Source organism: Kogia breviceps, chromosome 2, assembly GCF_026419965.1.
Source record: "Kogia breviceps isolate mKogBre1 chromosome 2, mKogBre1 haplotype 1, whole genome shotgun sequence".
Classification (NCBI taxonomy): domain Eukaryota; kingdom Metazoa; phylum Chordata; class Mammalia; order Artiodactyla; family Physeteridae; genus Kogia; species Kogia breviceps.
The window spans coordinates 188,229,827-188,256,501 of NC_081311.1; the positions used below are offsets into that span (position 1 = coordinate 188,229,827).

The 26,675-nt window shown below is 36.9% G+C and overlaps 1 protein-coding gene across 2 annotated transcripts in view; it reads right to left on the minus strand.

Moving 5' to 3' along the window:
- The window catches only part of CUL3 (cullin 3), a 99,781-nt gene that overhangs the window by 55,069 nt on the left and 18,037 nt on the right, over nt 1–26,675 (minus strand). The window contains exons 2-3 of one of the 2 annotated variants that reach the window (XM_059052073.2): nt 23,876–24,073; nt 1,089–1,202 (exon numbers count right to left, since the gene is read on the minus strand). In XM_059052073.2, coding sequence (XP_058908056.1) covers nt 1,089–1,202; nt 23,876–24,073 — 312 coding nt within the window. Of the gene's footprint in view, nt 1–1,088; nt 1,203–22,621; nt 22,692–23,875; nt 24,074–26,675 lie in introns of those variants that run through there. The other variant, XM_067026994.1, reaches the window with a different exon arrangement.

The following is a 26,675-nucleotide window of genomic DNA, read 5'->3' on the forward strand; positions in this document are numbered from 1 at the left end:
GGAACCAGGACATGCTCTCACCATTACAACTAATAATCAAAACTAAAGAAACTGAAAATAAAAATTCAAAAAGCAGAGAGAAAAATCTTAGAAGAAAATCATTATGTCCAATTCTTAAACATAAACAATGAAGTAACAAGTTATTGGGCTTGATGATTTTGCAGACACAGTAATTAAGCTTGATGAATCTTAATAATCATACTAAAGTTAAAAACACCTCAGAGTTTAATCTCCTTGAAAGCTATTAAACAGCCTACCTCAGGTCCATGTTTTCCAAACTGTTTTGATGAACAAGATATTTTTCTTGAATGATAATAAAACAGTAATACTAGGTGAAAAAGGCAATACATATCTGAAGAATATATATATATACTGCAAGGGCTTACAGTCCTTGTAAGATTGGGAGAGATTTATTATTAGGAGTGATAATGGCAGCTATTACAAAAATATTTGTATTAATATGACATCCCCTGTAACTGAAGATATAAGGACATTAGGGTTTAAAAACTTGCAAGAGAATATTCAGCTTTCATCTCTCATGTTGTCACTCAATCACCCTTACTCAAGAAGAGATGGACTTTTCGGTATTTCACATATTGAAGCATAAGTGCTAGATATTTAGAAAAATATTAAATCTTTCCCTTTCAGTTTTCCATTCTAATCATTAAGTATAGGAGCAACTAAGATTTTACTCATATAAGCTAAGGCTGGCCCTTATGAAGGAAATAGTATTTTTTAAAAAAAAGAAAAGAAAAAAAGCTTTAGACACTGAGTTGTACCATCCAAATAAATGTGACAGAAAAAAGACACTGTGTTTTGGGCTTCCCTGGTGGCGCAGTGGTTGAGAGTCCGCCTGCTGATACAGGGGACACAGGTTCGTGCCCTGGTCCGGGAAGATCCCACATGCTGTGGAGTGGCTGGGCCCGTGAGCCATGGCTGCTGAGGCTGCACATCCGGAGCCTGTGCTCCGCAACGGGAGAGGCCACAACAGTGAGAGGCCCGCGGACCGCAAAAAAAAAAAAAAAAAAAAAAAAAGACACTGTTTTGAAATGCTTAACTTAAAGGAAAAACAACAAAGCTCTACTTACCATATACATTAGTATGTCTCTAATCATCACCATAGCTGTCTGATGATCATTCCAAGCTTGATTTAGTGTTTGAAGAAAGTTGTTATTCAATGAATTTAGTACATCTTCTCGCACCTATTAACAGAAAAGTTCTTTAGTTTGTTTATACACACGCACGCACGTACTCATATGTATACATGCACATATCTGTTCAACAAAATAATGAAGTGGAATCTTCGATTTTAGATCAAAGAAACATGTTACAGACCAGTAGAAATATTTTAAGCTATAATACAACCTGTATACAGATAACTAACAAATGTGTTTTGTATAGTCCAGACCCATCTCTTGACCTCCAGAATCATAAAGCAACCTCTTGGGCATTTCTTAACCCGCCAATGACTTAACCTCACTGTCAGAATAAAATCCTAAATACTTATAAAGGAACCACAAAGGCCCCACAGAACTGGACCCAGGCTATTGCTCCAATTAAATTTCCTACTACACCTCCCCTCCCCCATCTTTGAAGAATGGTCGAAAACACTTGATTTTGGAGTCAAACTACCTGGCTTGAATCCCAGCTCACCGACTAGCTGTGCAACCTTGGGTAAAGTATTTAATCTCTGTGCTTCAGTTTCCTCAAATCTGAACTAGTATCCATTTTATAGGATTGTTTTAAGGATTGAATTACCACTAGTAATACAGGTAGAACAGTGCCTGGCACTCAGTAAACACTCAGTGAGCATAAACTATTAACTTAATGCACTCCAGCTACCACGGAGTTACATACAGCAAGTGTGCTCTGCCATCTCCTCTGTGCTGGTTCACATACCTCACTCCCTGCCTTTTTTTCTGCTCAAGTTTCACCTCCACAAAAAGGTCTTACCTGACACCCTATTTCAATAATGTCTATCTCTATTCCTTTACCCTACACTTTATTTTTCCTCAAGTACTCATCACAAACTTCTAGTATATTACATATTTACGTTTATTATTTCTCCACTAAAATGTAAGCTCCACGGTAGCAGGGAATCTGTCTTTTCCACGTGTACCTTCCACATCTAGAACAGTGCCTGGCATATAAAAGACCCTTTATTTCATCCCTACCTTACAATACCATGATCCACCTCCAACAAGGTAAGCTCTTCCAGGATATCTGCCTTTGCACATAAAGTTCCTTTCAGTCTGAAATGCCTTCCTAATGCAATCCTGATAAGAATTCAGGAATTCCACAGTCCACAAGCATATTGACACCTTCTCCAATATGAGGTTACTGACCACTACTTCTTCCTGCTATGTTATCAGTCCAACTGAAAGATTATTGACTAGGAAATAGAATCTAGACTCTGGTTCTAGCTTTGTCATGAAAAAGTAGTGTGTTTGTCCTCTAAGTTCCTACAACACTTTGGGACTATACTGCCAACCTATGCAGTTATTCAAATCCAACCAATCCTCCATGGTCTAGCTCAACTCTCAATAACTCCGGCTTAAAGAGACATCTTCTATTTCTAAACATTCTTTACCGTAGATAATCTGCAGTAGTGGTTCAACTTTTTCAGGTTGGGGAGAATCTGAAGTCATGGTGTTCTCTGAGAAACAAATTATTTAATATGTGTGTTGAGATATATAGACATATGTAAACCCAAATTATAAATACATGTAAATAAAATGTCACTGTGTATTAGAACTAGAATAAAGTGGTTCAAAGTGCCAAAGATTAAAAAAAAATACACATAACACATTACTCTCAACACATGGGAGAGTAAGTTGAAGTTGAGAAAACTATATATTTTCTTATTTATAGAGGAAAAGAGGTCAGTGAGAGATTTTAGTGATGGGATACTAAATCTATTCTACTAAGCATACAGTATGAAAACCACTAGGCTATACCACATAATTTTATTATATAATCTTTTGTTCACAGACTCAGCTCCTTGACCTCAAATGTATCACCCAGAGATTACTCCATAAATATGCTGACTACATCAAGTGATAAACATCCATGTCAGTTAGTTGACAGTACTGTGTTAAACAAACACTTTCATGCGAAGTGGTAATATACCATTTACTTCAACTCATTAAGTCTACCACTCATCATACGCAAGTTCCCAAGGTAGCTAACGCTGAAAACAAAAACAAAAACACAGCAAGTTGGGGCTTCCCTGGTGGCGCGGTGGCTGACGGTCCGCCTGCCAATGCAAGGGACACGAGTTCGTGCCCCGGTCCGGGAAGATCCCACATGCCGCGGAGCGGCTGGGCCCGTGAGCCATGGCCGCTGAGCCTGCACTCCGCAACGGGAGAGACCACAACAGTGAGAGGCCTGCGAACCGCAAAAAAACCCAAACAAACAACAAAACAAAACAAACAAACAAAACACAGCAAGTTGAAAATGTACCTATTTACAAAATTCTTCAACCTTCATATTCTTTCACTGAACCACTAAACTTTGAGTAGCAATTAAATCAAAATCATGACAATACTAGAGAAATTGTACTACATAACAAAAATTAAATCATATATTCCAAACACCATAATATCCAGGAATTAATTATTTGTAAGGACTTAAGTGAACTTCTATATACCCCCTTTGTTATAAAATCAAGTTATATGTTAACTGTATTAAAGTCACCCTGATTTTGGAATGCAAGAATATGCTTGGTATATTTGCTGGATAAATGAAAAATTTACCAATTAAATTTTAAAAGTTATAAAATAAGGCATATTTTCTAAAATCAATGATTTATACACTAAAACATAGCAACAAGTATAAGATACTTGCCTTTCAACAAAATTAAAATGCGATCAACTAGCACAATGTGTCAAAAATGATAAAACTGCTTTATTTGCATTATACTTCAAAAAATTATGCTGACAAATAAGTGAATTTTACTTAGCAGAAAATAAGCTGCTATAAACTGTTAATTTTGTTATATTTATTTTTGAAAGATTACACACACGGACAGGACTAAAAGATGAAAGATAAATATCCTTAGGTACACTTGCTGCAATCATCTCTTAATTATTCATATCATTTTATGAGCAAAAAACTGTTCCTCTAAAACTGCCCCAGAAAAATATCTTCATACTCTGATACATGAAAAGTGAATGCATATTTGTTTAAACATATACAACGAAATGGTAGGAGTGAGGTGAAAATTCAATCTTTATGAAGATCAAAATAGGCTTTTCAAAAGAAGATTAAGTTGGCATATAAAGCAAAATACACATAAAATGAAAAAAAGATTTAACCTTTATTTTACAAATTATTAACATAACAATACAGAAAACTTGAAATAGAAAGTGGAAACTGTGTTGTAACATGATTAATCTTTGCACCAGCAGAGGCAACCCTGATGTAAAGGTGGTACCAGAATCAAAGGGACCTGCAGATCAAGTATGACCAGCATCATTACTTTAGAAAATCTACATGAAGATTATCCAGATGAAGAGTTGGAATTTGAAGAGTGAGATGATGAAGAACTATGGAAGCTGAGAGCAGGATGGACCAGCTGTGACAGAGGATAAACGAGTAGCTGAAAACTGATGGCTATGCAAGACATCTAGCCTTGCAAAGGATAAAGCAAAACACAGTAATTTAAAACAGTAGATCACAAACTTGGCAAAGAAATAGAATCCCATGGAGACTAATAGATTTGAATCAAGAGAACGAGAAGGTAAGACACAGAATGGGAGAAAATATTTACAAAAGACACACACATCTGAAAAAGGACTGTTATCCAAAATACACAAAGAATTTATAAAACTCAACAATAAGAAAACAAACAAACCAATTTTAAAAACTGGCAAAAGACCTGGACACCTCACCAAAAAGATATCCAGATGGCAAATAAGCATATAAAAAGACGTTCAACATCTGACCGGAAAGGAACTGCAAATTAAAATAACAATGGGATACCACTACACACCTATTAGAATGGCCAAAACCCAAAACAAGGACATCAGCAAATCCAGCGAGGATACAGAGCAAGAGGCGCTCTCAATCACTGCTGGTAGGAGCGCAAAGTGGTAACAGTCACTTTGGAAGAGAGTTGGGCAGCTTCTTACAAAACCAGACACACTCTTACTATAGGATACAGAAAATTATGCTCCCTGGAGTAAATACCAAAGGAGTTGACAATTTATGTCCACATAAAACCCCCCACACTGATGTTTATAGCAGCTTTATTCATAACTGCCAAAACTTAGAAGCAACCAAGATGTCCTTCAGCAGGTGAATAAATAAACTGTGGTACATCCAGACAATGGAGTATCATTCAGCACTAGAAAGAAATAAGCTATCAAGCCATGAAAAGACACACAAGAACCTTAAGTACATATTACAAAGTGAAAGAAGACAATCTGAAAAGGCTACGTACCATACGATTCTAACCATATGACATTCTTGAAAAGGGAAAACTAAAGAAACTGTAAAAAAGATAAGTGGGTTGCTAGGGATTAGGGTGGAACAGAAATGAACAGGCAGAGCACAGGATTTTTATGGCAGTGAAAATATTCTGTATGGTACTATAATGGTATTTCATTACACATTTGTCAAAATGCATAGAATAACCACCACCAAGAATGACCCTCTGATGTAAACTATGGACTCTGGGTGATAATGATATGTCAGTGTAGGTCCATTATTTTAACAAATGCTCCACTCTGGTATGGGATGCTTATAGTAGGGGAGGCTGTACATGTGTCAGGGGGCATACAGGAAATCTCTGTACCTTCTGCTCAATTTTGCTGTGAATCAAAAACTGCTCTAAAAATAAAGTCTATTAAAAAAAATTGGGGGGCCCACCAATTTACTGATCTAAAAAAAACTGATCAAAAGAAAGAGATCTGGGTATTTTTCTTTTTAAAGCTACCCCAATGATTCTGATACAATAGCCAGGATTAGGAAACCACTGACTTAAAAGAGCCACACTAGCCATTTCTGTTTCTTCCCTTTGTAGAATTTCCTCAATATGAATGTTTTTATATAGTTATAATAATAATCATACTGATGTGGTTTTGAGTCCTGATATTTTTAAGCCATCCATTAACATGCAACATTAAACTTTACTTTAGGAGAAAAGTTTCTAGCTATATCATTTCATTTCCAAAGCACCATAATAATTCAAAGAAAAAGGGTATAGCAGAATGAAAGGTAAGAAAAATACAATGTCATCTGAGATTTAAGCAATTTCCAACCTAACACCAAAAAAGCATGAGCTATAAAAGAAAAAAATGATAAACTGGACTCCATCAAAATTAAAAGCTTTTGTTCTGCAGGTACTGTTAAAACAATAAAAAGACAAACTATAGACTGGGAGAGAATATTAAATGACTTGTACCCAGAATAAAAACAAACAAGCAACAAAAAAACTCTCACAACTCAGTAAAGAAAGCAAACAACAGAATTTTAAAATGGGCCAAAGGCTCCAACAGACAATTCTACACATGAAAAGATGTTCACCAACATCAGCCATTAAGGAAATGCATATTAAAACCGTGATGAGACACCACTACACACACCCATTAGAATGGCTAAAATAAAGTATACTGACAATACCAAGTGCTGACAAAGATTCTGAGCAACTAGAACTCTCATACATTGCTGGTGGGAATGCAAAATGGTACAGCCCTACCAGAAAACAGTTTGGCAGTATCTTATGAAGTAAAACATATACTTACACGTGACCCAGCAATCCCACTCCTAGGAATTTATCCTAGAGAAATGAAAACTTATATTCACACAAAAAGCTGTACACAAATGATCATAGTAACTCTATTCATAATCAGAAGAAACTGTATACAACCCAAATGTCTTGCAACAAGTAAACAGGTAAATGGATAAGCAAACGGATACATTTATATAGCAGAATATCACTCAGCAATAACAAGGAACAAACTATTGATATATACAACAGATTGGCTCAATCGCAAAATAATTATGTGAATGAAAGAAGTTAGTCTCAAAGGCTACAAACTGTATGATTCCACTTATAGGACATTCTTGAGAAAACAAAACTATAGTGACAGAAGAGATCAGTGACTGCCAGGTATTAGGGGTGGGAGAAGGATGTGACTATAAAGGGAAAACAAATTTTCTGGGGTGAAGGATGTTCTATATTGACTGTGATAGCAGTTACATAAATCTATAAATGGGCTAAAATTCATAGAACTGTACATGAAAATAAAAGGCTAATTTTATTGTATACTGACTTTTTAAAACTTGCAGTAATTACGATTCTCAAATTGGGTCCTGTTTTATCATCATATTATAAATGTAAGCTATGATACCACAATCTTTATTCATAAAAGCAATCTAAATGCCAAACAATGAAGAATTGTTAATTATTTTGAGTATACCAACCTTACAAAGGCCTCTGCAATAATTCAAATTGACATACTACATCCTCCATTTCTGTGAATAGAGCTTTTCCTGTTCTTTTTATTACACACTTAGCAAAGATTAAAGTAGATTACTAAATCAAAAAAAAATCTTTATTTTTCAATGTTGTATCAATAATAACACCTGTTCACTGATAAATTAACATCCAAGTTGCAAGAAATACATCCTCAGATCAATCAAATTACTGGCAAAGGGAGGGGGAGAAGGATGGAAAAGAGGGTGACAGGAGAGGCCAGCAGGCATGAGCATGACTGGGAGGTGCAGGGAAGGGCTGACGAGCAGGCCGACCCTGGGCCAGCAGCTCTTGGCTGGATGGAGAGATGAAGGATATTAATAACCTACACAGTATCCCCCCACCCTCCAACATATACACACTTATTTTTAATCATTAATTAAAATTTTTTCACCTCAATTTAAATGCCTGGGGCAAAGTCCCAGCAAGCCAATCCTACTATCTAGGTAACACAAAGAAATTTATCAGCTAAAACTAAGTATAAAGATTTTAATTCTAAAGTTTACTGAAACCAGAACTGAGCCATATAATTGATGATGATATGGACTACTGAAAAGGACTTCCTTCTTAGAAAGTCTTAAAACTCAGGACAATGCTTAATTCCAACACAGATAAATCTCTGTAAATACAGATATTTGTATTTAGCATTATTTTGCATTGAAATATACACCATGTATTAAAAACATAAAATGGTGCATAATCTAGCACACATGCTAAAAAAAGAACATTTAAAACTATCACAGAGATACTACTGATATAATGTTAAGAGGTGCAACCTCTTAGAAATCTGTAGTATTGTAACGTTCACTCAGGAGCTAAAACAATCAAATTAGTATCTGCAAATGGACCTGAGGACACAGGAGGGGGAAGGGTAAGCTGGGACGAAGTGAGAGAGTGGCATGGACATATATACACTACCAAATGTAAAATAGATAACTAGTGGGAAGCAGCCGCAGAGCACAGGGAGATTAGCTCAGTTCTTTGTGACCACCTAAAGGGGTAGGATAGAGAGGGTGGGAGGGAGACACAAGAGGGAGGAGATATGGGGATATATGTGTAGGTATAGCTGATTCACTTTGTTATAAAGCAGAAACTAACACACCATTGTAAAGCAATTATACTCCAATAAAGACATTAAAAAAAATTAGTATTTGCAGACAGTCACCAAGGGCAGTTACTAATTAGGACTTTGATCAAGTTACTTAACCTATACAGTCTGCAGCTCCTCTTCCCTGTAATATGGCTGGGGTTGATTAGATCAATGGCACTCATGCAATACGCCACTAAGATGTCTCAGTACCACTCCAGGGTGGGCACTCTTTCCCCTGATTAAATATGATTTATATTGGTTTTGTGTGATTTTAAAAGTGGGGTTTTCCACTATTTTAAAAATACAGGCACACCTTGAAGATGTTGTGGGTTTGGTTCCAAACCACTGCAATAATGTGAATATCGCAATAAAGCAAGTCCCACGAATTTTTCGGTTTCCCAGTGTGTATAAAGGTTATGTTTACATTATACAGTAGTCTATTAAGTGTGCAATAGACTAAATAAATGTCTAAATAAATAATGTGCATATCTTAATTTAAAAATACTTTGTTGCTAAGAAATGCTAGCCATCGCCTGAGCCTTCAGGGAGTCATCATCTTTTGCTGGTGGAAGATCTCGCCTTGGTGTTGACAGCTGCTGGCTGATCAGGGTGAGGGGTTTGCTGAAGGCTGGCGGGGGCAGCCGTGGCAATTTCTTCAAATAAGATGACAATGAAGTTGCCGCATCAATCAATTCTTCCTTGTTTCAAGAATGATTTCTCTGTAGCATGCAATGCTGTTTCACAGCATTTTACCTACAGTAGAACTTCTTTCAAAAGTGGAGTCAGTCCTTTCAAACACTGCTGCTACTTTATCAACTAAGTGTACGTAATAGTCGAAATCCTTTGCTGTCACATTAACAACCTTCACAGCACCTTTACCAGGAGTACATTCCATCTTAAGAAACCACTTTCTTCGCTCATCCATAAGAACCAACTCTTCATCCATTAATGTTTTGTTTAGAGATTACAGCAATTCAGTCACATCTTCAGGTTGCACTTCTGATTTTAGTTCTTCTGCTACTTCCACCACATCTGAAGTTACCTCTTCCACCCTTTGAGCCCCTCAAAGTCATCCGTGAGGGCTGGAAATCAACTTCTTCCAAAGTCCTGTTAGTATTGATATTTTGACCTCTTTCCACAAATCATGAATGTTCTTAATGACATCTAGAATGGTGAATCCTTTGCAGGAGGTTTTCATTTGTCTTTGCCCAGATCCATCAGAGAAATCACTATCCATAGCAGCTATAGCCTTATGAAATGTGTTTCTTAAATAGACTTGAAAGTTGAAATTACTCCTTGATCCATGGACTGCAGAATGGATGTTGTGTTAGCAGCATGAAAACACATTAATCGTCTGTAGATCACCATCAGAGCTCTTGGGTGACCAGGTGCACTGTCAAGGAACAATAATACTTTGAAAGGAATCTTTCTTTTCTGAGCAGTAGGTCTCAACAGTGGGTTTAAAATATTCAGTAAACCGCATTGTAAACAGACATGCTGACATCCAAGCTGTGTTGTTCCGTTTATAGAGCACAGGCAAGAGTAGATTTAGCATAGTTCTTAAGGGGCTTAGGGTTTTCAGAATGGTAAATGAGTGCTGGCTTCAACTGAAAGTCACCAGCTGCATTAACCCCTAACAAGAGTCAGCCTATCCTTTGAAACTTTGAAGATAGGCTCTGACTTCTCCTCTCTAGCTATGGAAGTCCTAGATGGCATGTTCTTCAAATAGAAAGCTGTTCTGTCTACACCGAAAATCTTCTGGATTACTTGATAGTCTGTACATCAGCACTTGCTGCTTCACCTTGCACTTGTATGTTACGGGGACAGCTCCCTTCCGTAAACCTCCGAACCCACCTCTGCTGGCCTTCAACTTTTCTTCTGCAGCTTCCTCACCTCTCGCAGCCTTCACAGAACTGAAGAGAGTTAGGGCCTTGCTCAGGATTAGGCTTTGGTTTAGGGGAATGCTGTTGTTCCTGGTGTGATCTTCGATCCAGACCACTCAAACATTCTCTGAATCAGCAATAAGGCTATTTCACTTTCTTATCATTCGTGTGTTCACTGGAGAAGCACTTTTACTTTCCTTCAAGAACTTTGCCTTTGCATTTACAACTTGGCTGTTTGGTACAAGAGGCCTAGCTTTCAGCCTATTTCAACTTTCAACATGCCTTCATCACTAAAGCTTAATCACTTCTAGCTTTTGATTTAAAGTGAGACGTGCCATTCTCCCTTTCACTTGAATACTTGAGGCCATTATTAGGGTTATTAATTTGCCTAATTTCAATATCGTTACGTCTCAGGGAATAGAGGCCCAAGGAGAGGGAAAGAGACAGGGGAGCAGCTGGTCAGTGGAGCAGTCAGAACACACACAACATTTATTAAGTTCGCCATGTTATTTGGGCACAGTTTGCGCCTCCCACCCCAAAACTATAGCAGCAACATCAAAGATCACCGATCACAGATCACCATAACAAATATAATAATAATGAAAAAGTTTGAAATACTCCAAGAATTACCAAAATGTGACAGACACATGGAGTGAGCAAATGCTGTTGAAAAAATGGTGCCTGACTGACTTGCTCAACAGGGGGTTGCCACAAACCTTCAATTTGTGAAAAAAAAAAAAAAAAAAAAAAAAGGAAGTTATCTGCTAAGTGCAATAAAGCTAAAGAACAAGGTGTGCCTGTAATTGAGAGAGCCACTGGATACTTGCTAAGTATCTTTCTTGGCTCTAAATTCTAAAACATACTGCTTGTCGCACCTGATGAAACCAGAGTATTTACATAAATATGCAACATTTACCATGATCAAAGATAGCATATAAGTTCTCACAACATTTGAATTTTTCAGAGCCCTGTATATGTGATCTGGGGGCTTGTCACTTTACAAATTTTACCAGTTATATAAATCCTGTTTTTTCTAGAAATGCCATTAAAGAATAAGTCCTGAAGATCTCAAAATATTTTTCACTTCATCACACAAAAGTGATGTGACATAAACCTATCAATAAAAGTGGCTTACTGTATAAATAAATCTCAATGGAAGCCAAGCCATCGAGTGTAGAGGATACGTCTCCTAATCTGACACATCCTTTGGAAAAAGCTCCACAGCTCTTCCCGTTATGCCGAGAATTCTTGATTTAAAAGATTACATGGTCGGGCTTCCCTGGTGGCGCAGTGGTTGAGAATCCGCCTGCCGATGCAGGGGATACGGGTTCGTGCCCCGGTCCGGGAAGATCCCACGTGCCGCGGAGTGGCTGGGCCCGTGAGCCATGGCCACTGGCCTGCGCGTCCGGAGCCTGTGCTCCACAACGGGAGAGGCCACAACAGTGAGAGGCCCGCGTACCACAAAAAAAAAAAAAAAAAAAAAAAAAAAAAAAAAAAAAAAAAAAAGCAGAAAAAAAAGAAAAGATTACATGGTCAATAGTGGCAACACAGGAATACAGATGCTAAAAAGCCCATCTGCCTGATTCAAATCACAGACACCCATTTAGTAGATGTGTGACCTTGAGCAACTTAGTTAATTTCTTTATGTATCAGTTTTTATAAAAACAGAAATAGCACCTACTTCAAGGAGCTGCTGTGTGGATAAAATTAGTATACACAAAATACTCAGAACAGTGCCTAGCCCACAGTAAATGCTATATAAGCATTTGCTTCTATTATAATATTACTTGTATTACATATTCATAAAATTATTCATATACATATTTGAATCTTGCTACTCAGAGTGTGGTATGCACAGAGCAGAATCATGGTCAATATCACCATCATCATCAGTGGTGAGCTGAACCCACTGAATCATAATCTGCATTTTAACAAGATACTCAGAAAATTCATAAGTGCCTTAAATTTTCTGAAACAAGCAACATAAATAAAACACGTACACCTGTATATTCACATATTTTATACAATATTTTCTAAATTCTCAATTTCCACTTGATTCTTGCTTTCTTTCCTCTAAAGAACAGAAATTTCTCCAAAACTAGAAGGAATTCTTTTACTTCATACGTTGACAAGTTCGTAATGGAGCCAACCTTCATTAAGTTTGGTGAACAGATGCTGCTATCTCATAATACATACAACAACCTTAAGATTTTTGTATTTCAAAGCAAACCCCTACTAAAGGTTAGGAAAACTAACATTAACTTTTGTAGATATATTAAACTTTCTAAGAATTCACTAATGACAAGAGATTCCTGAATGGAATAAAATTCACTGCCCTCGATATTTTCCACATTGACAGTACTGTTTTCATTATTTTCACTAATTTTTAGAATAAAGGTGGCCACCTTGATCAAAGGAATCATACCAGTATCATTAAGAAAGCTAAAGATAGCCACTACAGGGAAAACATTTTTCTTGACTGCTGTCAGAAGATTCTTCTATAAATAAGTTTAGTAATGTATACATAGTTAGTGACATAAGTTTAAGAATTTCACAAAGTGTCCAAAACGAAGCTCTTAATTCAAAAGGATACATAAACATCTTTCCCTGAACTGACAATTCAAATATTTAATGATTACTTCCAAAAAGTGAAGCAGGGTGCTAGGCGCCATGGGGAATACAAAATGCGGTCACTTCACAATCTCTATACAGGAGGGTAGGAAACAGGAGCCTAATATTAGCATTCTTACGACCTCAATACAAAGTGAAATCCAATGATTAGTACTAAAGAAGCTGTGATGTTCAAAGCAGGGGCACATGATGGCAATTAGGACAATGGATTTTCATAGTTTCATAAAGAAAACTTGCTACATGTTAAAGAAAATAAAAACATCCAAATTTGGGATTTTCAAAAATACATTCTTAGTTCAAATATTCTTTTGAACTTCTTAAAAAAGTGACACAACTTGGAAAATCAGGATTTAAGGACAAAGTAGTATCATGAAAAATGGTAGCTTTTTACCTAATGGTTGGAAAGGAAAACAAATAAAAAAGCAGTATACCATCGAAGGACAATATGATTATCATTTGGAAAGTACTTCATTCCCAATGGTTAAGACAATAAGATATACATTAAAAGCATCAAGATCATTATAGCATTAATACCGTAGTTAAACTCTGAACAACAGGGACACTGACATAATAAACAGTAAAATATATACAAAGCATGGCAATATGCCAACTAGTCTTTTTGTTCTCCTGAGTACCATGGAGGGGAAAAAACACAGTTCCACAAGATCACACAATCTGGTTCCCAGCAGACAGACAGACTCCAGCCTCAAGAAATCAGAGGTATACAACCGCAAAACTACACTGTGCTTTTAAATGGTGAAACACACTCTGCTAAAAGTGGTTAGATTCAGCAGTAATTAACTTGGGTAGGTAGAAATATTACCCCACATACAGAAGACAAAACAGATCTCGGCAGTTCATGGATATAAACCATGATGGTCTCCATTTGACTGTTAGTATTATTCTTAGAGATTCATTTCAATAGACAATTACGGAGAGCAAATAGGAAGAGCAGGAGACACAAAAATGAATGAAACAGGTCTTAGCTTAATGAATATTAAAAGGACATCACTAGAAACTACAATAGAGAGCAGTACCTGCCCTCACAGTGCTTACAGTCTATTCCACAATTTAAGTGGGAATAGCTGGTATTTAACATGGGTGAACTTGCTAAATAACACTCTAAACTTGGCTTTCCCCAACATCATTTCTCTTTCAATCTTTTCAATGTAGAAACTACTCAATTTCCTATGCCCCTCATATTCTATGATTGCTATCTTTCTGACTCTCTAATAACCTTTTTCCTCACCTTATCCCTAATAATCTCTTTCTCTTTTGGGATTATCCTATTTATATTCAAGTCACTCTTCCAAATCATATTCCTTAATGGTTTGTATACCTAGCTGAGAGCCTTCCTCTTCTTTCTGACTCCTGTCATCACCCTAAGCTGCTCCAATATACAATGTAATGGGTTCTTAGTTTCTTCCAACAACTTTAAATTAGGAAAAAGGACAAGACAAGATGGCAGGAGAACGAAAGATAAGTAGCAAAGAAGCACTGAAAATGGAAATGGCACTCCTATTAAACCTTTTACTCCATCTTTTCCATTTCAATCCATCTCTCTCTCTTTTTTTTTGTGGTACGCGGGCCTCTCACTGTTGTGGCCTCTTCTGTTGCAGAGCACAGGCTCCGGACGCGCAGGCTCCACGGCATATGGGATCCTCCCGGACCAGGGCACGAACCCGCGTCCCCTGCATTGGCAGGCGGATTCTCAACCACTGAGCCACCAGGGAAGCCCCAATCCGTCTCTTTTTAAAAATTAAAACCCAACAGCTCCTACCACCCACAGAATAAAAGCCTAATCCCCTACAATGTTAGTCCAACTAACTTTACCATATGCTTGTTTCCTACAAATGCATGTGAAGTCCTTTATGTTCCATTTACACTTACACTGGTCCACCAGACAATGCTCATACCTACCTGCCTTTTTTACACATGCCATTTTCCCTACTGAGACTATGTTTTGCCTTTGTTTACATGATGAATTTTTCATAATCCTTCAAGGCTCATCAAAAGTGACCTCCTTTTTCTACTTTGTCCTGAATTCGTCAGGCAAAGTAATTCCCCTTCAAATCTGATTCCCTCACTAAAATCGGGAGGTTTCTTGCTGATAAGCATAGTGTCTTAATTATTTTTTTGGTGGATAAAACACAGGAGACTCAGTATCTGTGGGCCTCTAAAGTAAATCCGTCTTTGCTAATGAAAATCTTAGTCCTTAGTGTTTCTATCAATGTCCTTCATAATTAACTGCAACCACTGTATTTATGATATGTGTTGTACATAAATGCCATTTAAAAAGTCTCTACATTCATTCACATTTGCCTAGAAAGAAAGGAAAAGCACTAAAAAAGCTTTATTATAAAAGCTAAATCTGTTTAAATAACTGGCCTACAATATAGTCCAGAGCTTACCATAAAATTAGCAACTTCATTCCCTCAGGCAATTAGTAACACTACATAAACATCTAAATATAACTATGAATAAACAATACTTAAAACTCTGGTTCTTCCCATTCTCCCTCTAGAAATGGGGAGAAAAATTAATATACTGAACAAGTAGTTTACATATAAACATCATTTTCAGCAAATGTGACCCTACATACAAAATACAAATGGTAGGATGTTATTCTACAAGGAGACTTTACCAAAAAAAAAAATACTCAACAAGAAAGTCACTTAAAAATGGAAATTCCCCTTCAAGGCTTCAATTTTCCCACCTGGAAAGCAAAGTGCTGAGAACTGATCAGGATTACAAGGCACAGATTCAAGTATGTAAGTCCGTAATATAAGTTCCAGAAAGACAGGGATCTTTGATATAACACAAATGCTTATTAGCCTACTGCCTGGCACGTAACAGGTCCTCAACAGGCAGTTTTCTGAATGAATGTAAAGTGAGGAGGATGAAGCTCCTCTTATTATGCCTTCCTCACATTCAAAGTAGGATGTTATTTGAAGAACAAGATGGAAAGAAAGACTTTGAAAACCACTGGAATAAATATTCTTTTTAGCAATAATAAACTGTTTCAACTAGAGTTAAGAAGTCAACATCTTTTTTGTCCAGCTATTTTTCTAAGAAGAGAACAAACTTTCAAAGTACAGGAATCGGCTTTTATAAGCTCACTTATGAGACTGCCACATTATTTAGTTATTACTATAGAGTAATAATTTGAAAGAAAAGGGGAAATTAAGTACCAGTCAAATCTAAGAAACCTGTTAATCATCACAAAATTGGGATAATAAAGTTCTTGCCACATTAAAACCAAAGAAAGTTTCTCTCCTGACTTTAAGAAACAATTAAAAATGAAAAAACTTCTGAACACATATTATGGCACTTGAAAGGACAATGGTAAACTGCAAAAACCATGATTTTCCTAAGTCTTAGTCATTATATAATTTTAATGCCCATTGAGGATAACAAAACCAATCCCAATCGCATTTTATACATTAATAAACTGAAGTCCAGAAAAATTTAGTAATTTGTTCAAGGTTGTTAGTGGTAGGATCAGGCCTAAAGCCTAACTCTCTCTACTTTCTATCCAGTACTTCTTCCACTGCATCTATTTCTAACTTCTTTATTATTAAACTCCTATTATTACTTCTATTGATATTACTTCTTATGATTATGGAGTACTTAGCAGTGTGTAGGAAAAAAACACGAGTCCTCTGTTACTTTACTATGAGCTTAGAGAATTTCTATTAAGTTTGAATCCCAAATAGGAATCTTCTAAAAGGAGATGACTCCAAACAAACAAACAAACAAAACACTTTAAATATCTGACAATTTGGTCAATTATATCTCAATAAAGCTGGGGCGGGGGAACATTAAAAAAAGATGGCTCCACCCTAACCTAACCCTGCCCTCAAGTAATAGAACTGATCAGCACTATTTTTGAAGATTTTTTTTTTTTTTTAATGTGGACCATTTTAAAAGTCTTTATTGAGGGCTTCCTTGGTGGCGCAGTGGTTGAGAGTCCACCTGCCGATGCAGGGGACACGGGTTCGTGCCCCGGTCCGGGAAGATCCCACATGCCGCGGAGCGGCTGGACCTGTGAGCCATGGCCGCTGGGCCTGCGCGTCCGGAGCCTGTGCTCTGCAATGGGGGAGGCCACAACAGTGAGAGGCCCGCGTACCAGGGGGGGAAAAAAAAAAAAGTCTTTATTGAATTTGTTACAATACTGCTTCTGTTTTATGTTTTTTGGGTTTTTGCTCACTAGGTATGTGAGAACTTAGCTCCCCAACCAGGGATCGAACCCACAACCCTGAACTGGACGACGAAGTCTTAAGCACCGGACTGCCAGCGAAATCCCTGATTAGCACTATTTCTGAATTTAAAATTGTCTTTTCTCACACACACACACACACACACACACACACACACATACACACAGTGAAAACCGCAACCCTGCTAAATAAAGGTCAAAATATTTTATAATTTAAGGTTAGAGCTGAGTCTTAAAGTACCACTAACTCTGGCCATTTTTCAGTCTCCACTGCAATCCTCAATCTACCTGAAATGTTTAAGTTCCTCAGGGTTCAACTTCGAGCCCTCTTCTTTTTTTTTCCTGTGTGATTTCATCTACTTCCAGGGCTTTTAAGTATCTATATGCTCACAATTCCCAAATTTACACTTCCAAGTCCAAACTTCTCAAGAGAACTAGATTTACATATCTCATTTCATTGGCATCTTAAAATTAACCCGCCAAATGGAGCTTCTTTTTCTACCCCAAATCTATACCAAAAAATGGAAACTCCTAGTTGTTCAAAAGCCAAAATCCTAGAAGTCATCTTGGATTCTTTCCTTTTCCTCATTCCATACAATCAACCTAACCACAGTTGACAAGCTTTCTACATCCAAAATAAATCTTGAATCTGAAAACTTTTCTCTAGCCCCAGTGTCACTAGACTGGTATAAATCGCCATTATCACTCATCTGAATTATTGGATTATTCTATCCTATTGCCCCCACTTCAACTCTTGGGCCCTGTAGTTTATTCACCCCATAGCGACCAGAGTAATATTTTTAAAATCTACATCAGATCATATCACTGTCTTGCTTAAAATCTTGAATGGCTACCTACAGTACATATAATAAGTATGACCCCCTTACAGCATGGCTTCAAGGCCTGGCATGATGCAGCTTCTGCTTTTCTCTCCAAACTCATCTTGTTCCATTCTTCCTCACCGCCAACTCTTAACTCCCTGTTCACAACATGCCGCCCCCCCTCCAAATTTCTCTAGTCCAGGAACTGGCAAAGGAAGTCCTTCTGTCTTTTAAAAATAAAGCTGTAACGAAATACAGCTGTGCCTGTTCATTGTGTATAGTCTATTGCTGCTCTCGTGCTACAACAGAGGGGTTGAGGAGCTGCTACCAAGAACATATGGCTCAGAAAGCTGGAAATATTGACTATCTGGCCCTTTATAGAAAAAATGTTCCATAACCATTCCCTTTGCCTACAATGCTCTTCAACCCACTTTTCTCATGAGCACCTTCTCATCCTTCAAGTCCCAGTTTAAACATCACCACTTTCTCAAACAACCCTACCCTGGCCTATGTAGTTGCTCTCATCATTTTTCCCTATCACTGTATCCTGTTTTCTTCATTACTTTTTATAACTAAACACTTGGTTACTTGTTTATCTGTTCCATGAATGCAGGGATCAGACGCCACCTACGTACCAATATATTTCTTACACCCAAGCCACAGCCTAGCAAATAATAAATACTTTTGAATGTTAAATTCTGTGATGATAAATCTTACAGGGATACTTGTGATGCTCTAACAAAATGACCTGTAATTTAAAAATCCTTAAAACCGGAAAGTAGCAGAACTTTTCTTCTCCAACATAACCATACTTTTAAAGGTATTTTACTTAGAAGAAAATAATCCCTGTGAATTCTGAAATGTCTTCATATTTAGTAAATAAGATAAGAATTTTTTTTTTTTTTTTTTTTTTTAATGACAAGGCACAAAGGCCACATCATACCCTAAGTTTTGCTTTGTGGTCTTGAGAAATTTACTGAATTCCTTTGGGTCTCAGCTTCTTGGGAAACATTCTTCTAGAGACAGGAAGAATATACTACTGAGAAAGAGAAACAGCATTTAGCTTTTCTATGCCTGCTTCAATTCTGTAAACTTATTTCCAAAGCCAATTATCAGCTACTTTCATTGCAAAGAACTGTCCTCCCATCAGCTGCCCTCTTGTAGTTTATACCACTCTGCTTTACCAAAAATGTTCCTCAAAATGTTCACTATTCTCATCTTGAAATCAGAGTACCAACAAACTCTGATTCCATGAAAAAATTGTATTTCCCCTGAATTCTTCATTGTGAAAAGATAGGTCCTGGCTGTCTATACCATAGCACTAAAAGGTTCACTTTAATGGAAAATAACTTTAGTTTAAAAAATATATTATTATTACTTAGGTGGTTCAGCTAACTGCTAAAAGCATAGTAAACAAAAAAATGAGGAGTGGACCATGTAGGAATGCTTTCAGAACCATAAAAAGGGATATATTCTGTGAGATTGAGACAGTTACTTTGATACCACAGAACCCTAAACCATTCTCTTACCTTCCAGTCAGAAGGTACAATGTAGAGAAAGGCAATATTGATTTCCATGCAAACTATACTTCTGCATATTAGATCAAAAACATTCCTAAGTCCCATCTGGTAAAAAAATGGAGACTCCTGGGGACAAACATTTTGGTCTACTGTACGATGGCCCTGTCAGTTAATAGACTTCCTTTAACAGTGTCCCCTTCAGACAGTACCGTTATTTGTATGACTTTTTAAAGTGTCTTATAAGAGTAAAAATGAAATAAGATCAGTGGAAAACACAAAAATGAAAGCACAGATATGAGCAGAGGTTCAAAATCTTAATTCAATTTAAATAAAGAAATCAATCATTAGCTATGCTGACAATGGTACATCCCCTAGTCAGAAACTGACTAGCTTAAGGTGGTCAAATGAGTATTTGTGAAAGAAAAAAAAAAATTAAAGAATATTTTCAGATGCTGTTGATATATCATTAACATCTGTAAGAGAAATAAAAGTTTAGCATATACACTTTGTAATTCTTTAGCATAATCAACTTGAATACACGTTCTCTGGAATATATTACAGGAAAATGACTATATTTTGAAATGATAGTTAATCTTAGATATGGGACCACTTTAAGAGACTTACAATATGCTGAATCTCTTATAGAGTTACCATGGAGTTATTGTTCACATGACTTCAATTTCTACCTAACCATGTTTCAGAGTCCAAATATCAATCACATCAACACTGACCTTACACTGTGGCTTCCCCTCCACTCTTCACTTTTTGAAAGAGCCAATTCTCAACCAAACCAAATAACTACAAATGTTTTTTTCTGCATCTGTGCCCAAGCTGCAAAGCACTGCTTAAAAAAAAAAAAAAAAAACCATGATAAATCACACATTCAGGCCAACTCCTACTGAGCTATCTCTTTTCTCACCTGCCAGTTCCTTACTATGTTCCCCATAGGAGCTACTCCAAGTCTCTCCATCTCATTTTCAGAACTTGCACTGCTTGATTATTAGATTAATGATAGTTTTAGAACTAAAGCATCTCAAAGATATTACTACCAACTCCTTCATTTTAATTATAAATAAACCAAGAACTAAAGTTTAAAGGACTACAGCTTTACAAAAACTGAACCGATTTTCCTAAAACCCCACATGCACCCTCAATTTCGGCATATATTTACTGCATCTTAATCCATTCATTATGCCTCAGGAGCAGATTTATAGAAAAGTTAAGGACTCGGCCTGAAGCCGCACTGCTTCAATACTGTTCCAGCTAGGCCACTTAACTAGCTACATGCATCTAGACAAATCACCAATTCTGTGCCCTTTGTTTCTTCACTTTTAAATAGAGATAATAGTAGTATCTGGCTCATTGGGTTATGACCATTACCTAAGTGAACACATCTAAAAGCACTAGAAGTGGACCTAGCACATAGTAAATGCTAAATAAGAGTTAGCTGGGGATATTATTATCATACCCTGTAGAACCTCTGGCAAATGAGAACATGTCCCTCTTCTACCTTCACTTCTCCACTGTTCAATTCCACATTCTCTCCATACCCAAAAATTCAGTTGCTCCAATCTTCTCCTCTTCAACAGCTTTAAGCAAAACTCCCCCACTCTACTTTTCTTCCTTCTTTTGATGTCAAGTTTCTTAAATTAGTTTTCATTTCCCACACCTATTTACCATAGTTTGCTTTTGAAGATGACATCCCTTGGCTCTGAGATTTTCATTTTCTGCGCTCCAACACATATTCCTCAGTACATGCCACCAAATGTCAGATCTTGATCTCCAGTTTTGAGTTCCTGCCCAAGCTCTGAACATGTATATCTCCAAACACATCATATTTCTACTTGGACATCTTATTACAATCTCACACTCAAATTTTGTCACATGTAAAATGATTTCTAAGGTGCTTTCTAACTATAAAAATTTCCAATATAACCTAAAACAGAATCTGTCAGCTCCTCTACACATTCCAAATAAGTTTTCCACTATAAGTTCACAATAATTCTATTGGTGGTACCATAATTCTCCCAGTAACCAAATTCTATCTGGTCTTCAGAATTTCTGACATCATCCACTCATTTCTAGCCTATCACCTTAACGTAGATTTTTCAACATGTTCTTCTGTTTATAGCACACATCCCCCCCATTCCACATTTATATCATTCTCATCTTAGTCTTCTTAAAATATTTTGTCACATTATCATCAACTTAAAAACCTCCAATAAACCTCCACTGTAAAGTCCAAATTCCTTAGCTTGGCATTGAAGTTCTCCAATCTGTGCCCAAACCAACTTTGCAACACTATACCCCACTAATCCCCATAAATTATTATACACCTCAGTCAAACTCTACTTATCACCCAAGTTTATTTCTGTATAATCACGTGACATCTGCCATCCTGGAACACCTTCCACCTTGTTCACTTATATCCCAAATTTTTCATGGCTCAGTTCAATTTCATCCTTTCCCATGAAACCCTACGGCCCAGGGTAATCTCTCCCTCATTCGAATTCCCAAGCCATTTATTGCCTACACAACTCATTTGCCATTGAATTATATAATGCCTCACACTGTTACCTAAATGTGTGTATCATCTCTCACATCAGAATAAAAGCAAAAACAAACTTAGGAAGGGACAGCATCATATCTCTTTGCATCTACTAGATTTTCTTAGAAAGCTGTACATGGCAGGCACTTGACAAAAAACTGGTGAATACATGAAGAACATAATCACTTTGCTTCATGAGATACTAGCTACCTGCTCATGTGATCCCACTTAAGAGAAAAGAATTACAGAAGGAAGAGTAGAAATAGAAAGTGACTATTTTGTAACCATCGTAGCAATAATGATTCATGCAAGAATCATCAATGGATGCTAAAACCATCACATGAAAGTTTCTTGGGGAACAGGATATTTATACAGTCTCAAAATATATCTGAACAAATTACTTATGAATTACAAAGGGAAAAAAGGTACCTTCACAGTGGAGAAATCTGGCGGACACCAAGTGATCAAAGTTAACATCACCAATAATGGGATAAACTGACATCATGTGCCTCCTGATGTGATGCACTGAGGACACAACATCACTTATGTATTATTCCTGCCAAAAATGCATAACCTGAAACTAGTCATGAGGAAACAATCAGACAAACCAAAAACTGAGGGACAATCTACAAAACAACTGACCTATACTCTTCAAAAATGTCAATGTGCTGAAAGACAAAGAAAGGCTGAGGAATTGAGTGTGTGATCCTGGATTAGATCCTGGATCCGAAAACAAACTGCTATAAATGACATCACCTCCACACATGACAACTGGTGAAATTTGAATGTGGACCATATTAGATAACAGTTTTATATTAATGTTAAACTGCCCGATTTTGAACATTGTTCTTTGGTTAAGTGAGAGAATTTCCTTTTTCTTAGGAGAAACATTCCAAAGTATTTAAGAGTAAATGAATCTAAAACGTATTCTCTTAACTGTCCAGCAATAATAATAATACCATTAACAGTAATAACAAGTACCAATAGAAAGACTGGCTAAAATGTGGCAAAACGTTGACAACTGGTAAATCACTGTACTATTGATGCAACTTTCCATTTTTTTCAAAATAAAATTTAAAAAACAAATACCTTAATACCACACAAAAACTTTGAGAAGTTTTTATTTATCTGTGGTATTTTACATCTTATTTGACAATCTTAAAGCAAGACATACTTTCAGTGAAGAGTCTGCTTTATAAAAACATTTGCTCTAAAAAAACAAATACATCTTTTTGGAACCAAAGAACCATTTTATAATGTTAACAGTCCAAGACTAATTTATCTTAAAAAATTTATACAAAGTTAATTTCATTTGGTGAAAAGACTTAGACAATGTTTTCTAAACAATGTAGTCTTACTATTTTCAAATATATAGAGAAAGAAGAGAAAGCTAAAATGGGCTGATTAAGCGTTTTAAAGAAAGAAATAATGATCTGTAATTAACATATTAATAAACAAGCATATGTAAATTAAAAGTTTGCTTCTGAGATTATATCTATCAAAGATCACAAACTTCACCTTCCCTCAATTATCAAAAATTCTGGTTTAGCTGATTGTAAATTTTAAGTGAGGTTTTATAAAATAGCTACTAATTGATTATTATTTCTATAGGCTTCCTGGAACCTTTAAAAATAATACTTCTAGATACAATATAGTTAGCAACAGTCCTTTAAAGTTGGATACCTTATTTATGAGATGTTCGGTAACAACTTCTCTTAGTCCAGTGTAGAGCTTTTCTCCATGTTTATGCAAAACCATTGTATATGCATTTCTATAGAGCTCCTCAAAACTAAGACCACTGTTATTCTTACGCTGGATTTCTTGAATTGCATTTTTCAGAAGGTCCCAAATGCTGTTTACATATTTTTCATCCATGGTCATCTGTAATATCCAAAAGAGAGAAAGAGACAAAAAAAAAAAAAAAAAAAAAAAAAAAAAAACACCAATGGTTGAAAATCTTTCTGTATTTGTCCATATAGTAAATATTTTATTATATGGCTACGATTATAAATCTGCATGACTTACAAGGATGTTAACAATCTATTTTAACAGAAATAAAGGGATACATTTAAAAATAGTTTTTAGAGCTGACAGAAGCAATTTTTAACAAATCCTTTTAACACCTCCCTCCTTTCTTATCTGCAGCACAACCCACCACTTTAAATAAAATCATAATCCCTGATGTTAATAGTTGCTTTAGCCAAAAGGTATAAGACATATTTTCCCTAAGTTTATTTAGTAGAATACAAGCTCAGAGAGACAGAAAGGGTTCCTTGATGAAAAAAAACTGGGGACATGAATACTATTTTCCTCTCCTGAAGATCTGCAGAGCTCCTTAGCAAATTAAAGATGAGGAGAAGATCTGTAATTAAAAAACAAAAAACACAATAAAACCACACATTTTCTTTGTTTAACCTAGCACTCTCTCATTTTCCTCCTTTCCCACTTTAGATTCCATGGTCAGTCATTTCTAAGCACCTTGTATACACCCATAAATAACTTGCCCCCTTCTCCCCCTCCAAAATACTTGCCATTCTAAACACCAACTGCCCACCTACGCCGCACATGCACCCACACAGCTGAAAGCAACTACAGAATAACATACATACAACTATATTCAATCCATATGAATTTAAATTCATAACCACTAACCACAAGTCAGCCCTTAGTACAACTCCACAATCCTACTTTTCTAGACGGACTCTACTTTCCTAGATGATTTTGCACCATCCCCTGCTTCCACTCTAGGATAATGAATTGCTTCCTGTTCCACTGACAACACAGAAATAACCTGCACAAACTCTGGCCACACCCACTAACCTATCAACTGTACATTGACATAACCTGCTAGGTCTTGTGCTCTAAGCGCCACATTCTTATCCTCAAATTATGGCACAGGGACCAGAAACACAGACAGCATCTAGGGACTTGTCAGAAATGCACAATTTCAGGCCCCACCCCAGACCTACAGAACCGTATCTGCATTTTAACAAGAACCCCAGGTGACACCTATACAAAATGAAGTTTAACAAGTATTGCTCTAGTTCCATCCCAACTCACCTATTCAAGGACCTCCCTTTAGCGATCTCTCCCTTCCCAGCATCATCAAAATTTTCCTCCCTGCTAGGTAATTTCCACCTGCATTTAATATCCTCAGTTCCCCATCTTGAAAACAAACAAACAAATCCTCACAACCCCACATATTACTCCAGCACCACCTAATTTTTCTCTTTTTCATTTACAACAATATCACAGGGCTAAGGAGAAGACTTCTATATTCACTGTCTCCAAGTCACATTTTTCCCATTGTATCTTGAATCCACTCCAATAAGGCTTTCATCTCTATCATTTCACAGAAACTACTCTTGAGAAGGTCACCAGTGACTTCCTCACTGCTAAATCTAACAGTCAAAGTCTCACTTCTCATCTTACTTGACCTTTCTGGCAGTAATTCAAAGAGCTGATCACTCCTACTACTTGATACAGATTCCTCACTTGCCTTCCAAGCACTACAATCTCTTGTTTTTCTTCCTATTCCACTTGCTCCTATTTGTCAGCCTGCTTACTGCTTCTTATTCATCACCACAACCTCCAACCCCTTGTCTGAACCTCTTACCTATCCACGCTCGGTTTTTAGGTGAAGTTAACTCATCTGGTCTCATGGCTTTAAGTTAACCTCAAATTTTATATATCCTGTTTGGAGCCCTCACCACCTTAGTACCAGTCTTATGTTCAGCTACCTACTCAATATTTCTACTTGAAAATCTACTAGGCATCTCTATCAAGTCTAGAACAGAAAGCCTAATCTTTTCCCCTAAGTTGGCTTCCCCTGCAGTCGTCTCCAACTGAGCAGATATCCACTCCACCTTCCAGTTGCTAAGGCCAAAAAGTCTGTAATCAAGTCCTCTTTATTCTCTCACCTCACTTGTAAAACAAAAGGCAATTCTGTTGTCTCTACCTTCAAAATGTATCCAGAACCTAATTCCTCATTTCTTCCACTGCTCCTAAACCACCATTATCTCTCAGATTATCACAACAGCCTCCTAACTGGTCTTTGTTTCTGCTCTTGGCCCAACATCATAGAGCGATCAGAGAGTGACCTTCTGAAAACATAAACCAAATCATGTCACTCAGCTGCTCACAACCCTCGGTGACTTCTCATTTCTCTTGGAGTTAAAGCCATAGTCCTTACGCTATTCTACAAAGCCTCATTCGGCTATTCTACAAAGCCTCCTTCGACCTGATAATCTCACTGACTTCATCTATTCTTCCTCCTTGCTCTCTCTGCTCCAGCCCCACCAGCCTCCTTGTTACTCCTTGGAATATGGCAAACAAGTTCACTTCAAGTTGGTTATTTGCTACTCTCTGTCTGGAATGCTCTTCCCCAAGATATCTAAGTGGCTCATTCACTGATCAACCTCAAAACTCTGCTCAACTGTCACCTTAAAATAAAGCTTTAACTAGCTACTCTATTTAAAATAGC